The 17,309-nt window shown below is 38.0% G+C and overlaps 1 protein-coding gene across 1 annotated transcript; it reads right to left on the bottom strand.

Moving 5' to 3' along the window:
• Nucleotides 1-12,429: 12,429 nt before the first annotated feature.
• ptafr (platelet-activating factor receptor) lies at nucleotides 12,430-16,998 on the bottom strand. The gene is made up of 2 exons (XM_057344755.1): nucleotides 16,885-16,998; nucleotides 12,430-15,138 (listed from the first exon to the last, which is right to left on the bottom strand). Exon 2 carries the CDS (start codon nucleotides 15,136-15,138, stop codon nucleotides 14,050-14,052), a length of 1,089 nt encoding a protein of 362 aa, XP_057200738.1. The 5' UTR covers nucleotides 16,885-16,998; the 3' UTR covers nucleotides 12,430-14,049.
• Between the last annotated feature and the right edge of the window lie 311 nt (nucleotides 16,999-17,309).

The following is a 17,309-nucleotide window of genomic DNA, read 5'->3' as shown; positions in this document are numbered from 1 at the left end:
ATTTAAGTGTAACACATAGGTAAAATGTAGTTGAGACTTATGAAAAGGAATAACAGATGTCGAGTCCCGGTTGTAAATGTGAGGTGGAGCTGGGGATGGAGGAGGGTTATTTGCACCTGAGCAACGCCATAAACTGCTAGCTGAATGAATTTTAAAGCGGAACCTGTGATTGCGTCATATTTCTACAGGAGGATCAGCTGATGCAAGCTTGACTCCTGCCAGAACTAACGCTATACGCTTGCTTTCTCTCTTGCTTTCCTGTTGTTTCATTTTCTTATTGTGCTCTGTAAAAATATGCGCAATGTGGAAAATTCATCTTCAAAAAAGTGTCCTGCCTACAACCGTTTTGATGGAGTATTGTGAATTGAATGGTTCATGGAATGATTGTAATACAGACAACATCACAGGAGTAATAGAATACCATTGTTTTTGTTTCAAGGTTAATATCATGCATAATTAAAATTCCAATTATCTGGCTGGAGGGTTATTCCGAGCTATCTCATGAATATCAAACCGTACCGACAGCAGACAGTGTTTGTGCGGTTATTTTCCTAGACTGAAGTGAGCCCACGTTCAGTTTGCTCTCCATTTAAAGGGCAAGGTGTTCTGAACCTAAGAAAAAGTCTGACGACAGGTGTGAAAATAACTGGAGCTCTAGAGAGATGGAATGCATATCGGATCTCAGGCGGTGACAGCGAGTGCAGCGAACTGACCTTTGAATTTAAGTTTTATGAACTGATCAAGTGCGTTAGGACTAAATTTAACTGGTTGTGATTAAGCCTGGTGCTGTGATTGGCTGTTTCTCTGCCTTTATTTCTCTGTCTAGCTTTCTCAGCTGTAATGTATGTCTCGCATTTACCCAAAAAGACGTCGCCGTATATGGATTACAGGTGTGCAGAACAGAGAAAGAAAGGGAGAGAGAGGGGAAAGAAGGTAGGGAGTAATTGGGAGCCACTTAAACACAGTGAAGGCTGATGATGAAAGCAATCTAGACTGACAAGTCTGTGGCTGGTTCAGAGTACCAAATTCTTTGAACACACAATAGAATCCTGATTGACACTGAGAGAGAGAATGAGGGGGAAAAGAGAGAGAGAGATTGAGAGAGAGAGAGAGAGAGAGAGAGAGAGAGAGGGGTGTGTTTAGGACAAGGCTTTCAGTGAAGTGGCAGAGTGAAGCTGTAATTAAGTGTGCAGTTCCTTCAGCAGAGAGATGCTAATTCTTCTCTCGCTGTTTGCTGCTGATTAGTCATCGAAAGAAAGCGAGGTAAAATCTCCCTGCATCTGCGTGAATGTTTACTTCATTTTGAAAGTGTGGGTGAAGCGATGTGCTTTACACATGTGTGTAGATGTGTGTGTAGTTCTGCTTTTAAAACACACCAAAAATAAAGTCTTTCATGAATGAGAGAATCTCAGCAGTTTTCATCTGAATTAACCCTTATGGGCTTTTTGTGCAAAACATCCAGTTTTCTTTAAGGAGCTTTGGTTACATTCACAAAATTGCATTTTACTAGTGCATACATTATTGTAATCACAGTAAGATGAAGATAAATATAAACATAAACTATAAATATCTATATCATTATCGAATACCGTGTACAGCAGAAAAACAGACCAATTTGCCATTATGTGAACACTGGTCCAGAAGACCTTCTGGTTTCGTTTTTCTTTGTTTTTAATTCTTACATATACATAAATCTTAAAGATACTCGTTTAACATTTGTTGGTTGTATTTTGTTCAATTGTTTGTGTTAAATAGTGTCAAATGGTAAAAAAACTGAAACAGGAAGTTTTACTTGACCAGCATTGTGCGTTTGCCGAAGTGGTCTATAGAAATAAAGATGCCGTTTCGGATGATGGAGGGATGCTACAAGAGTGATATACCAGCTGTTTATGCATTTACAAATGTATTTATACACACAAGATTTAAAATAACTACTCTACATGTTTTTTGTTAGGTATGCTATATATTCTATTTAATACATTATATTAAATGTATTCATTTAGCAGAAGCTTTTATCCAAAGCGACTTTCAAATGAGCATTTAACATTTAGCCAATGAGCTAAGTGCAATCTACAAAACCAAGAAGGACTTAAGTTAAAGCTAACTGTAGATGTAAATAAAATCCTGTTGTATACGAATTATTATAAAATGTTATTTGAATTTGGCATGACTAAGATATGACATTTCTGCGAATAATGACCTTATATATGGTTTCCATTTCAAGGTGATCAGAAGCACATTCAGTCTTACTCAAGCAGTATTTTTTAATTAAAACACCTTTTAGTCTAGAAGCATTTAAGTAGTAAAGATAGATGTACATTTACATTTATCCATTCTTTTGTCTTAGGAGTACAATATAGTTACAATATGGTACACAAAGCTTTGAAACAATGGAAAGTTTAAGGGTTAAGGATCAGTAAGGTGTATATAAAAAATGTGTGTTTGCAGTTATTTGAATGGTTCCTTAAAGGAACAATGTGGAGATTTTTGCGGCATCTAGCTATGAGGTTGTGAATTGCAACCAACGGCCCACTCCACCCCTCCCTTTCGAAGCACTACGGTGGCTGACACAGCAACAAGATGTCGTCAAGTTTTCTCTTATTTGTCGAAGTAGATAACGTATTTAGGCTACGAAACACGCTCGGTAGAGCAGTTTGTCCATTAAGGGCTACTGAAGAAACAACATGACGAATTCCATGCAAGGGGACTCATGGTGTATGTAGATAGAAATAGCTCATTCTAAGGTAATAAAAACATAATGCTTCATTATACACTTATACATTATACACCTCTGAAGACATTGCTACGTATATTATATTGCATTTCTGTCAATAGATCCTCCAAACAATTACACTGTTTACTTTAAAATTACTTTACTGTTGAACCATACGATTTAGTTTAATCCCACAATCACCGATCAGATTCTCTTACTGGTTTAATTTTTTTGTAAAAGACAGTGTTAAACTACTATACAGTATTATGCTTCTGTGATATCTTTGCCCTCTTGGCCTGGCAACCTATTTACATGATGGCAGGGGTATACTCTCCCCTTAAGTACCATCTGGCCCATAGCAGAGTCAGAGTAACCCTGCTGACCCATGTAAACACACACACATGGGAACACACATACAAATGTACACAAGTGTATACACTGATCCACCAACATCCACCAGCAGGTAGGAGCGGTTCTGGGCCATCTGCTTTTCCCTCCATCGAGTAAATCTGCAAAGATTGATCTCTCCTCATCGTCATAGTTAAACCAACACATTCAAAGAACTGCACAATGTTATATACAAATTCATTCTACAAATATTTCCATCAGGATCATGTATGTTGCATGAGCATTTGACCTACGGTCCTCTTTTTCCACTCAGCAGTAAAGCTCTTCCTCTCTTACACCGGCTCTCCATCCATCCAGTTCCTCTGTCTATGGCTTAAGCCCTGCAGCTCAGGCCTGCACTTCAGTGGATTCTTATAATTGAGTTTTTAAGTAATTATAGCAGACCTAATGTATCTTAAAGGGCCTTTAAATTAAGAGTAACGATTATTTACGCTTGCTATACACAGGCTGGCGGCACATGCACTTCAAAAGCCTACAGTCTGTGCTTGAGGTTTTGTCTGAAGAAGATGAAGCGGGACTTTTTTAACCATCATTTATTAAGTTAGATATCAAGTAAAACAGCAGAATGAAGAAATGTGTTATGAAAGAAGTGACTTTTCAATTGGTCTTTGCAAACCTCAGAGGATCATTAAAAAAACTATGACCAAACTGCACAGCTCAAAAAAAGGTACGGTAAACAGATATTTCAGCCTGATCTCACAGGAATTTGCAACTACTTTACGAGGTGGCTAATTGGTATCAATTTGTGCGATGTGAATCGCACAAAAACGTACGATTGTTAGAAAAAAGCGATACGTAGCCCCTGCCCTAACACCACCCCATAAACCTACCATCACAAAGCAAATCGCACTAAAACGTACGATTAAGATCGTATGAATTCATACAAATTAGCCAAAATAAGCCACTTCGTAAAATAGCCACGAATTCCCATGATATTGTGTTGGATATTTGACATATTACAATTGGAAACACATGAATGTACAAATTATGGCCGCTATGTACTTTCACTGCATAAGGTCAAAAAAATTCAAAACAATAATTATTTTATTCTTTTTATAAAATACAGTCTTTTACTCCAAAGTAACAGCTTTCACTGAATTTGATCTGTTCTGATGTAATGGTATCCGTTTAGCTCATTTTTAAAAGCTTTCATAAAACCTTGTTTAGAAAGATTATTCTATTCCTAACACAAACGTGCTCATTGTCAAACTGAGTGCGTGTTTGTCTATTCAGATGTTTCCTTGTTAGGGTGATTCAGTGTGTCGCTAAGGGATCTCTTAGCCCTCGGCTCTCTCGACAAAGCTTTTCAATTAGACCTTAATTGCCTAATTACCTCTGGGCATCAATGAGAAATAGAGAGGAGGAAAATGGGAATAAGAAAATATGTGATCTGAAATAAAAATCCAATGTTTTACTTTTTAAACAGTTCATGAGTTCTTGTGATGGCAGAAAAATGTCACATGATGCTTTCTACACTAATGCATCTCTATCTCACATTCTCTTTTTTTACCCACCTCTCTAGCTCTCTTTCTTTTCTATCTCTCTCTTTCTCGCTCTCTCTCTCTTGATCCCCCTCAACTCTCTCTTTCTCTTTCTCTCTCTCTGGAGGGCTCTGAGAGAAGCAGTGAAGCGCCACAGTGAGCTCCTGTCTGTCACAATCACACATGTTTCCCATTAATGTGACAAACACAGTTGACATCCAATTTCCCCCATGCGCGCCAGCTTCCTACAAAATGGATGATGAGGCTGCAAAACCCCGTTCATGATAAACAGCAACGTTCATCTGCCTCAGGGGAGGAATCCACACAACCAGCACCATCAAACACATGAATGGCATCTCATCTTATGCTAAGTGAACGACCAGGGCAGGTGGAAGAAAAAGATGAGGGACGACATGCGGTGGCGGTTTTATGTGCGTTAAGCGAGTGTGTCTGTTGTGTTTTAACACAAAGCCAACCCGGACAATGTAGTAGGCTATGTGAGGTTTTGACAGGATGTTTAATAACTGACATCATGACCTCTTGTTATGGCTGAGAAAAACAATAGTCCTCACACTGACGGAACCATTCCCAACTATGTCAGAAGAAATGCGAGTGAAACTGAAAAGTGACGTCTTTTGAGTCGGTATGGTATCATTGTGACGTCACGACCCGCACTGATGCGGCCCTTCGGACGGGCGCGTCTCATTTGCTGCCAAGCGCTGCCACCTAGCGGTGAGTGATATTACCACGGCTTTAGTGTGCATGATCAATGACAACAGAAATACAGCTATTCAGCACCACAGTGGCCATGATTATTCATTAGGATGTCACCTCTTAAGAGACAAAAACAGGCCTTTTGAGTTAACTGCTGAGCCGTGCAGAAACTCTGTTCTTGGGATAGGATTAGTTTGTTATATTTCCCAGTGGGAAATCAAACATTTACTTTAAACAACAACACACACTCTCTCTCTTGCATTCAGTGCCATCCCAATGAAACCTCCCCACCCCTACAGTTTTTCCCATTAGCATCAGATCAATAGTGTTTTTAGCTCCCTCTACACTATATCCTGCTCTAAGTAAAACCGTAGTAAATCTGAGTGAAATTAAATTTACTAATTGGTTTCCGAGGGACGAATGAAACGAAACTAAATTGATTGCTGTAATAAGTCTTTTAGTAAAACCACTTTCAGTTCAACTTAGGAGGGATTTTACAAACCAAATTAATTTGTCTTGCTTTCATTCTGTTTTTCCTTCGCTATCTTGCTATCCTTGCCATACCATGGGGAAACATACAATAAGCTGCATTTATATAGGGATGTGTTTTTTCCCTATGATCACTTGACATGAGCTTTGTCTCGTTAGACTTTACACTAAGACCTGGAGACACCAGGTAAGAGTATACTTCATCACAGGTGTGCCTTACATTTACTGTATATTGCAGCTGACTCACACACAGAAAAATCGAACATATTTCCAGTTTGACAGGGCTGGAGGACTGGTTAAAACGGGTTATCCAGCATGCCCAAGCTGGTGTTCAGCTGGTTTTAGCTGGTGGGCCAAGTCAAATGGTGAAAATGGTCAAAAATGTTCAAGTTCAAAGTTTATTCGTCACATACAAAACCATACATAGTACGACATGCAGTGAAATGCTTTTTCGACTGTCCGAAAAGAGTAGAAAAGAGATAGGAAAGGAAGGGAGGTTAAACTATATATAAACAATATATAAATATAAATAGTGTAGGGGAGCGGGAAAGTGTCCATGTAAAGTGCAGGTGCTGTGCAATATATGTATATATACACTCACCTAAAGGATTATTAGGAACACCTGTTCAATTTCTCATTAATGCAATTATCTAATCAACCAATCACATGGCAGTTGCTTCAATGCATTTAGGGGTGTGGTCCTGGTCAAGACAATCTCCTGAACTCCAAACTGAATGTCAGAATGGGAAAGAAAGGTGATTTAAGCAATTTTGAGCGTGGCATGGTTGTTGGTGCCAGACGGGCCGGTCTGAGTATTTCACAATCTGCTCAGTTACTGGGATTTTCACGCACAACCATTTCTAGGGTTTACAAAGAATGGTGTGAAAAGGGAAAAACATCCAGTATGCGGCAGTCCTGTGGGCGAAAATGCCTTGTTGATGCTAGAGGTCAGAGGAGAATGGGCCGACTGATTCAAGCTGATAGAAGAGCAACTTTGACTGAAATAACCACTCGTTACAACCGAGGTATGCAGCAAAGCATTTGTGAAGCCACAACACGCACAACCTTGAGGCAGATGGGCTACAACAGCAGAAGACCCCACCGGGTACCACTCATCTCCACTACAAATAGGAAAAAGAGGCTACAATTTGCACGAGCTCACCAAAATTGGACAGTTGAAGACTGGAAAAATGTTGCCTGGTCTGATGAGTCTCGATTTCTGTTGAGACATTCAAATGGTAGAGTCAGAATTTGGCGTAAACAGAATGAGAACATGGATCCATCATGCCTTGTTACCACTGTGCAGGCTGGTGGTGGTGGTGTAATGGTGTGGGGGATGTTTTCTTGGCACACTTTAGGCCCCTTAGTGCCAATTGGGCATCGTTTAAATGCCACGGCCTACCTGAGCATTGTTTCTGACCATGTCCATCCCTTTATGACCACCATGTACCCATCCTCTAATGGCTACTTCCAGCAGGATAATGCACCATGTCACAAAGCTCGAATCATTTCAAATTGGTTTCTTGAACATGACAATGAGTTCACTGTACTAGAATGGCCCCCACAGTCACCAGATCTCAACCCGATAGAACATCTTTGGGATGTGGTGGAACGGGAGCTTCGTGCCCTGGATGTGCATCCCACAAATCTCCATCAACTGCAAGATGCTATCCTATCAATATGGGCCAACATTTCTAAAGAATGCTTTCAGCACCTTGTTGAATCAATGCCACGTAGAATTAAGGCAGTTCTGAAGGCGAAAGGGGGTCAAACACCGTATTAGTATGGTGTTCCTAATAATCCTTTAGGTGAGTGTATATATACAGTATACAATATACGATATGATTATGTCAAAACCAGCTGCTGTCCTGCCAACCTACCTACTCGACTTTGATCTCTGCAGATCACGTTACAGGGGTGAAACAACAACTATGTTCAGACGATTTAGCAGTTATAGAATCAAACACCTGCCCTATTTAGCGTTTTATGCTAAAGTGTTATGGTATTTTAATCGTTCACCTTCCACAGACAACTTGCAAGTACTATCCACGTTGGTCACATGATGACACACTAAAATCATGACTGCAAAAAAATTAGCTGTAACATTTCTTGCACCTGCAAAATGATCTGCAGAATTGGACAGGTCTACTACACATTTCCATCCATTGTATGTTTTGTTCATTAGACATTTAGATTTTTTGATCATGCTTAACAACTACAAATAAATGCAATATTCTTGTGGTTACATGCACCTAACATTAGTGAACAAGTGCCATTCAGCCAAAAATGAAACTTCTTTCGACTTTTACTCACCCTCAGAGTTTTCAAACCTGTATACATTTCTTGTTCCCATTTTCTACCAGTAAGAAAATAAATACTATTCGGCAGAATGTTGGTGACCAAATATTCAACATACAGCAGTGGTGTAAAGTATTGGAGTAAATGTACTTAGTTACTTTACTTAAGTATCTTTTTGGCTACTTTGTAGTTGTACTGAGTATTAAAGATATTAGCAACTTTTACTCTCTACTTAACTACATTTTTGAACAAGTATATGTACTCTTTACTCCACTACATTTGTAATGACTAATGCAGTTACACATTACATTTTGCATGGCACCTATCTTATAATTAATATTGCCATTTACAGGGCAATGAAGGTACTACAATCTTGTGGATTTTGCCCTAACTTACAAAAACTTGTCAACATGGCTTCTTTATATGAATATGAGTGCAGTATCAGGTAGATGTCAATCGCTGGCGGTTTAACAGGTTAGCCCTTACCCGCTATTTCTACAGTAATATATTGGCAACACTGTTGCCAGCTAGTTACTGTAGGTCACACATCTACAAAAGCTCTTATTTTTAAAACTAACTCTTCCTAAATGTGCTCTAAACATGTTTGCTCAAAATTTGACCATTGGTGGGACTATTGCCATGAAGTGATGTAAACCAGTAAAAAGAATGTATAGTATTTCAATTTTCAAAAGTGCTCTCACACTATATAGACAAAATATTAACCTATAGAATGAGTCGGACACAGAGAAATGAACAATCCACATATGAATCTCAACAATGGTGACAATCAACTGAACAGCTTCATGCTGCAATGCATGCTGGGTACATAGTACAAAACTCATTCATGATTGTTTGTCACCATTGATGAGGTTTGTATGTCAAGTGTCTAACTGTGTCTCAATTGCAAAGAAAGATTTTCTGACAGAGATCTTTCCATTAAACATGTATCACTTTACCAAACATATCTTAATAAATCTTAAATGCTATATTATTATTATTTAATGATTGAATTCTTTCAGATGTATCTTCAGTTACTAAGCAAACATAAAGTTGCGGTTCCTGTAAAGTCCCTTTCAGTGTTATTGTATAAGTGTACATTTTAAAGCTACAAGAAAGTCAAAGAGTCCAACCAAAGCAAACACTGATCGCCATAATGGTGACTTAAAACAAATTGAACCACTATGAACTGAGTTCAATCTCAATAAGATCTTACACAGATGACAGAAATAAAGTGAAAGTGGTGTCTGTAATATGTGAAGATGTTATTGATGTTTGTGTTTAATTCTCCTCTGGTGAAATCTTGACAGATTTATTGTGTTCATCTGTTATTTACACTGTTCATCTAAGACTGTGTGACTTAAGTGCGTTAATAGATTCTTTATAATGTATCTTCAAACAGCCATTGCAGTAGTTTACTGTAAAACACCTACAGTAACTAGCGGCAACAGTGTTGCCAATACAGTATATTACTGTAGAAATGGCAGGTAAGGGCTAACAGTGTATGTGAAATGAGGACATGACTGCAGCTGGCCATGAGGCCCAAACCAGCATGTCCAGTGCAAAAAGGCTTTGACTTTTTATATTTACTTAACATTACTTTATTTATCTGTATATTGAAGAGACCTTTTTGAAGGAGTTTGGTTTACTTATGAGCAGTTGAGCTTAAATGAGACTTGGGTGTTTGTAATAGACGTACAGTAGGTTATGATGTCGCCATGATTTGTTGCAATTTTGAGGTGTTCAGTCTTATTATGATTTAAGAAAATAAATGCGATTGCTCTCCTCACAATCATCTAGTTTTTCCACTGACTGTCTCTTAAGTGTTGAGGACTAGTGCTGCTTTGAGCCTACATTCAGTATGAGTAAAATACTCAAGTACTGTTCAAATCAGATACTCGAGACTTTTACTCAAGTCGTTTTGAAATTGGTGACTTGTAACTTGTAATGGAGTAATTTTCACTGCAAGGTATCTGTACTTTTACTTAAGTATGGTTTTCAGGTACTCTTTACACCTCTGAGCTGTACAATTGTCTTAAAAATGTGTGATATGAGTTATTATATAGCTTTTGAAATGCACAGTGTGAAATTCAACAAAATTTTATTAGAAAGGGCATCTGTGTTCAATTCAATTCAATTTTATTTATATAGCGCTTTTCACAATGTGCATTGTTCCAAAGCAGCTTTACAGGAGCAAATAAGAAAAACACAGAAAGGTAAAACACAGCACAGTGCATGGTGTTTATAGACCAAGCAAGATCATTATAATAAATAATATCTAATAAATAAATAAATAAATAAATGCAGTCTCCCGGTGAGCAAGCCAACACTGCACTGCTCTGCTGTGGCGAGGAACCCAAACTCCAATGCTGAATAATGGAGAAAAAAAACCTCGGGAGAAACCAGGCTCAGCCGGGAGGGCCAGATCTCCTCTGACGTGTCACCTTATCCCTCTACTCCACAAAACCAGGCAGCACAGCGCCCCCTGCCGGCCGAAAGAATGTGGCGCCACCAGAGGCATTTTTTTAAAGGTTTTCCAATGAACACAATCGGTCTGTACTTTGGCCTTCGAGTATTCATGTGCATGTGTATGTGTGTAGGTTTGGTTTGGGAAAGTGGTGTGTTGTTTTTTATGTCATCACAAGTATAGTTGGACATGTTGAGAACTGACTTAATGACATTTCAGACAGTCTCAGATGCCTTATTTCTGTACTCCAGAAAGTTTAAAATCACATTTCAAATACTGAAGCCTTTCTCGTATGAGGGGGTTACAAGAGGAACTGGAGAAACTGAAGGTTTTTTAGATTGTTAGGGTGTCTTAAGGTTCAGGTTTAGCCATGTGGGGAACCCCAAATGGTTTATGCTTTGTTTATGATTTAGACTAGCAGGTCTAGCATTCCTGATCAGTATCCTACCAAGCCTCCAAACTTTAAAAACCACATGACCTCCCGAGAACACAACAACAGCAGAAAAAAAACAAAAACCTCATCATGCACAGATAAAAGGAGGAAACCATTATTATTAAAGTTAAATAAAAAAATATGTTAAATGTCTTTGTCATACCTTCAACACTCCCACAACTTTCCTCACCCACAGAACTTTCTGAATCTCACCATTAAAATCTGGTTTATTTATTATATATACAGTATATAGCTGTGAAAAAATAAGAGACCATTCCAAATTTTCATTTAATCAGCATTTCTATGTATTGTGTCCATTCCATAAAGTCATCCAACAGCAATGTGAAAGAGTGACAGTATGACAAGACACATGAAAACTGTGAAAAAAATCCAGGTTATCGCATAAAAAATTGCACTTTTCCTAAAAACAGTCCATGTTTTGAATGTCTGATACAGAACATCTTTTCTGTTATTTTGACCCTGTTTTCATTTTATGCAAATAAATGCAAATAGAAAATCTTTTTTATTATTTGGGAGAAATATTGTTAGCAGTTCAAAGAATGAAACTAAAATAATAATTTTACCTAAACACATATCAATAAAATAATTAAATGGTCTCTTTTTTTCCGCAGCTGCATATCTGGGAATTTGTAATTATGCATTTACATTTACTTTCAGAGTCAAAGACTATCAAGTGCCAAAGCTGAAATCGTGCATATAGAGACTCTAACCAAACACTTGGGAGGGGAAGTTGCATCATAACATTCTGCTGATTTAGGCATTATTTTAAGGAACATGTTTCACCGGTTTGATTTTAACAAGCATTCATCTGAACTAATAGCTTTTCTTCTAGGATAAAACATGGATGATGTGTTTATCTGATACACTTCTTATTTCTTAGTGGTATATAAAAAATTGTATTCCACTTAAACCTTGTGAGGGGCATAAGTCACAACCTTTTTACAGTAAACCCTTCAGCAAGGGCGAGTTTCCAATAATTCTACTATTACTGACTTTAGGTGAAAACGTTAAGTTGTTGGAATGCAAATTTGCCGTCTCTTCCAGGGACAGGTTAAATGTCTCATGGTTTTAGAGGCTTTAAATCTGTTCTGTAAAAGAAGACCCGTCAAGTTCGTACTTGTTTATGTCTCAGCACTCAAGAATTTTCAGCCTGTTGTTTGCTGTTGGAATCTCTCTCTAAAGGGCCTCAGGTGAGTGTAATTTCTGTATTCATGAGCAAAGGAAAAGTTCATATTACTAATTCCAATACCTTATTTCATCCCATCCTTGTTTCATCATCTTGTTCTGGCGTATATAATTCAAAGGAAATAAATTTATCAAGGATTAACATTTACAGATCCATCTGCCAATTCTAACTCCTTCTAGAGCTTTCAAACTATACACCAAACTTGGCGAAGGCTTATTATACAATAAACAGCAAAACATTTAGCTTAATGGACATGTTTATTGATTTAAATTTACATTAACATAAACATTTTTCACTGCACTGATTAATGAACTCTTGTGAAATTGAATAATGGGTGTTCTATAACAGCATCCGCAGTTGTCGGAGATGGAGTCTTCGATTAACCTCTCTGAACTTTACACACAATGTAGATCTGAAGCAAGCATTAGCAAACATTAGCAACACATTCTTGCAAAACTTCCTGCTTGATGCAGAAAAAAAACGAACCACTAGCAGCACTACTCATTTTATAATATGCTCCTTCAAAGGAAACAAATATGAGCAATAAGCATCAATTATGCCTCACAGATGTGACTTTGAAGAAGTCTAATTTTATAACATAATACATAGTTTTCATAAGGTTTACAGATTAAATGTTAAATGAATTAAATGTACAAAAATACAAATATATATATATATATATAAACAAGAAAAATATAAAACATCCTGTATTAAATAACACCACAACAAAAAACAAGCAAAATAAAATGTTTTAAAAGTTTCTAGAACATTTTTCAACATACCCTAATTTCACAATCGAAAAGAAATCCACAGGAACAAGTGCATGACTCAAGTACATGAGGCTCCGTTTGAGACAAAGATGTACTGTGACCTGCTAAATTAGGCATATACAGTATATATACCAAGAGAAATATATGTAGCCTATATATATACACACACATATACATTTTAAAGAAAACATTAGCACAAAGTTAGCACTATTTTTAACTCAAGTCCGTATTACTGTATCATATAAAACATTAAAACTAGACCAGACAAGCTATGATCACTGTCATGCTTCCCATCCTCCAGTACACTAATATTCCTTTTCATAGTCAAATGGGACACAAACGGTCAACCACCTTAGAACTGTTTTACAAAATGCCTTTCAGATTTTAAATACATTTACATTTAATGCCTTTTTTACAATGCAACTTATAGTGCATTCAAACTAGATATTTTGTGTTTCCTGGGAATTAAACTGATAATCATGCCATTCTCTGAACCATGCATGAGATCAACCAGACGCGTCCTCTTTTCTAATTTGTCCTCCTCATTCTCAAGATTCTGGCATTAATCCATGTTTTCATTCTTCATATAACTGTCTCACTGACACACCACAACAGTGACAATAATATAAACAACTATATAAAGCAATACCAAGTGTATACACCAAAAATATAATTCGGTCGAGTTTCTTCCTATTAATTTCAAACCCATATGACTTCCTTCCAATAAACATAAAACACTATGCTAAAGCTTTCAAGCCTAAAAAAAAACGCAAAAACAACCATAAAAGTGGTTCACAGCTTTCAGTCATATAGGTTTGCGGGGTTGGACAAGTGTAAGTAAACAATGACAACATTTTTATTTTTCAGCAAACTGTTCCTTTAACATATCCATGGAATAATCATTCTAGAAATAGTCTGGTTTTTGAGAACTTAATTTTAAATGTCAATTATTTGAAGAATCCTGACAGTACCAAATTTTGAATTATCATATTGAATGAATAGACATGAAGCAAGTGCATTTATTCCCTGGAAATATTTCCTGCCTCGTCTTTTCGCCTTTTGGCACCGATCATTACTTTCTGCTCTTCAGAGAGATAGCCGTGGTCAACGTGTTGCGTGAGCAGTTTTTGTTATTCCTCACCCTTTTAAAGTGACCCTTGATGTATTTGCGGAACTTTGTGGTGGCAAAGCAATACACCAGTGGATCCAGAATGCAGTTAAATCCCATGAGCATGAGCGTGATCTGGTGGGCATCATTTAACAGCTGATGAGTTTCCCTCCTCCAATTCTTCATCCCCAACACCGACAGCACCCAGGGACCTTGAACCACATGGTGGGGCAGGAAACAGATCACAAACACGCCCACAACAGCACACAGCATCCTCAAAGCTCTCCGCTTGGTGCCGCCGGGTCGCCTCCCCGTACTGGCTCGGGGCTGACTGATGGGTTGGGACAGAAGAGTTCGAGCAATCGAGATGTTGCAGATAATCACCAATGAAAAGACGAGAAAAAACAAGCCTATAATTAAGAAATGGGTTGCAGCAACTGCGTATTTAGTATCATTGTTCACATTATGATAGCCCTCAAAGCAGCGCAAGATTCTTTTTTCTTTGTCCTCCTGGACCCCAGGTTCAATAAGGAATTTAACTGAAGCTGCAAGAGTAATGGCCCAGACGGCCGCTGAGATAATAGCGCCACGTTTCCAACAGTCAGAAGACGCAGCCACCAGTGGCTTGGTAACAGCCCAGTAACGATTAACGCTGATAACAGCAAGAAAGAGGACAGAGCAGTACGTGTTAATAAAGAAGAAGGAACCCGTGATGCGACAGATGGGATCCGAATACTTCCAGTCACCGCGATGCGCGTAGTAGCCAATCCAGAATGGCAGAGCGGACACAAAGAGCAGGTCTGCAATGGTCAAGTTGGTCATGTAGATACGAATCTCATTCATGGCTTTAGATTCTCGCATATGGTGCAGTACGTAAAGTGCGTAGAAGTTGGCTGCCAATCCAAAGACAAAGACCAGGCCATAGAACACAGGGAAAAGAGTGTAACGAAACTCTGAGTCTATGAATTCAGAGGATCTGTTTTCATCTGTCGCTTGATTATTTAAACTGTAGTCGGCAGTGGTCCACTCTGTTAGAGTCACCATCTTGTGCATCTGAGAAAAACAGAGGCATAAGATATTATAAGCATCACATACAGTAGCGGTGTTAACCACTATGCAAACCACGCAAATGCATAGGGCCACGCAAGCTTGGGGGCCCCCTAGTGGCCACAAGCGGTTAAATCATGATTTGACGATTGCTTTTGACGCTTTTTTATGTACGTGAGTTCACCATAGTCTAGAAGGCAAGCAATGAAATCTTGAGGGTTCTTTAATAAAATTAATTGCTATAACATTTACTTGATTTGTGTTCATGCTATTTAGTTTCAATAATTATTGATAACTAAAATCATATTTCATTTTAAATGATCAAAATTTTCCCCTCATTTTTTTGGGTAGTGGTGCCGCCCCTGGCACAGATACACAGTCATGAAGCGCGCATATCCAATATTTCATTCCAAAACAAAGAATGTTTATTCTTATACCAAACTGTCAACAATTTTGTGTGCCGTTATGCGGTTCAAAGTAAAATAAATCCAGGTTATATATGTCTCACTAATTACATGTACTCAATATTACTGTTGTGTAATTCAAAGAAAAAAATGTTAGCATGCATGTGGGGGGGGGGGGGCAGGGTCTTGACTTTGCTTAGGGCAAAAACACGCCCCTGATCACATATTCTCATTCTTATAGTTGTAATGCAAATCAGAAGCAAAATGTAATTACGTACATAATTTTATGTGTGTGTTGGAGGAAAGGCAAATATTTACCGGCTGTCTTTTTTTATTAGGAACCATGGGAGACGAGCAAAAAGACTGCTACCACCTGTTCTCTCTACTCTAGTTTCATTCTCTTTAATGATGTACATGTTTTGATGTTATTGAATTAGGTTTTCAGTTCTCATCACTGTATCTGAAATCTGTTGCAGCTGAAAGGAGGATAGACGATGCTTCATTGTTCATTCTGTGAACAGTGAACATAGCCCCACTGCATCATCAAAGTTTATTTTTTATTTCAGTAGTGTCAATTCTTGGCCACAGTTTCAATTCTAACTGCATGTACAGTAAGTACCTATCAGGTATTAAAAACAATAGACTATGATTATAAAGTCCTAATGCTGTAAATGCTGCAATACTACATTTTTAATAATACACTTTATTTTAAGTCCAAACCTACGTATAAAGTTGTTTTCAAACTGTATTCTTTTCATTTTTACCACATTTATGCGGTATTGAAGTGCGCTGTATCCCTTCCAGCCAAAACCCTCGATACCCTATCAAAACCACAGTTGTTTGAAACCACAGTGGACCGTACCGTTAAAAGGGCCAATGAAATGAAAAGAAGAAGAATTTAAAAAACACTTTGCATTTTAAATTATTTTTGTTCTAGAAGAGCCTAAACCTAGACTCATCCCAACATATTATGTAATAAAACACGATACTATAACAATGTATTGGTAAGGTAAAGGCGGTTGCGTAAGTACATCCTCAATCTAGTATTGCATAGTGGTCTTTTCCAGCATTGCATATATCCGTGTGCCTTATTGGATAGGCTACAGTTTAGAAAAATTCAAAACGGATCAATTGTTTTCCCCAAAATTTAACAGAGCGATTATCATTACATAAATTATCTATAGTGAAAGCTTCCATAATTTAAATAGGATTGTTTAAATTTCGTCGCGTAGCTTCCTCGCTGTGACAACACTTGAAGTAGACAAAATTTAATCTCGGATGCTGATCATTTAAGGTGAAAATGTTTAAAATGAAAAACAAGAACGGTCATTTAGTCATTTTAACCCACCTCGTAATCCCGGTTCAATGTGATCGCTCCAGGTCTTGTTCCTTTCGCGTTGAGCTCTCAAAAGTGACTTCAGCTCACATCAGGCACACCTCTCTCTCTCTCTCTCTCTCTCTCTCTCTCTCTCTCTCTCTCTCTGTTTTCATCCTACTTCAAATAACAGTGCAGAAAACAACTTTTCACAGTTGACTGACAACAGGATCTCTTTATGTAAACTAGACTGTCACTTCATACAAAAGCTTTCCCTCATCTGAACCTCTCTCTCTCTCTCTCTCGCTCTCTCTCTCTCTCTCTCTCTCTCTCTCTCTCTCTCTCTCTCTCTCTCTCTCTCTCTCTCTCTCTCTCATTCTTTCTCAGGAAATGTGTTGAACTCTTTTCCAGAGAACACTGCGTATTCCCAAGCGTGACACTTAATAACGTACTGTTTT

Source organism: Triplophysa rosa, linkage group LG10, assembly GCF_024868665.1.
Source record: "Triplophysa rosa linkage group LG10, Trosa_1v2, whole genome shotgun sequence".
In the NCBI taxonomy this organism is placed as follows: Eukaryota; Metazoa; Chordata; class Actinopteri; order Cypriniformes; family Nemacheilidae; genus Triplophysa; species Triplophysa rosa.
The sequence above is the reverse complement of the archived record's forward strand: the minus strand, read 5'-3'. Positions and strand labels throughout refer to the sequence as shown.

Bases quoted from the DNA above. Each gene is read 5' to 3' on its own strand.
- ptafr (XM_057344755.1), bottom strand. From the start codon at position 15,138: ATGCACAAGATGGTGACTCTAACAGAGTGGACCACTGCCGACTACAGT.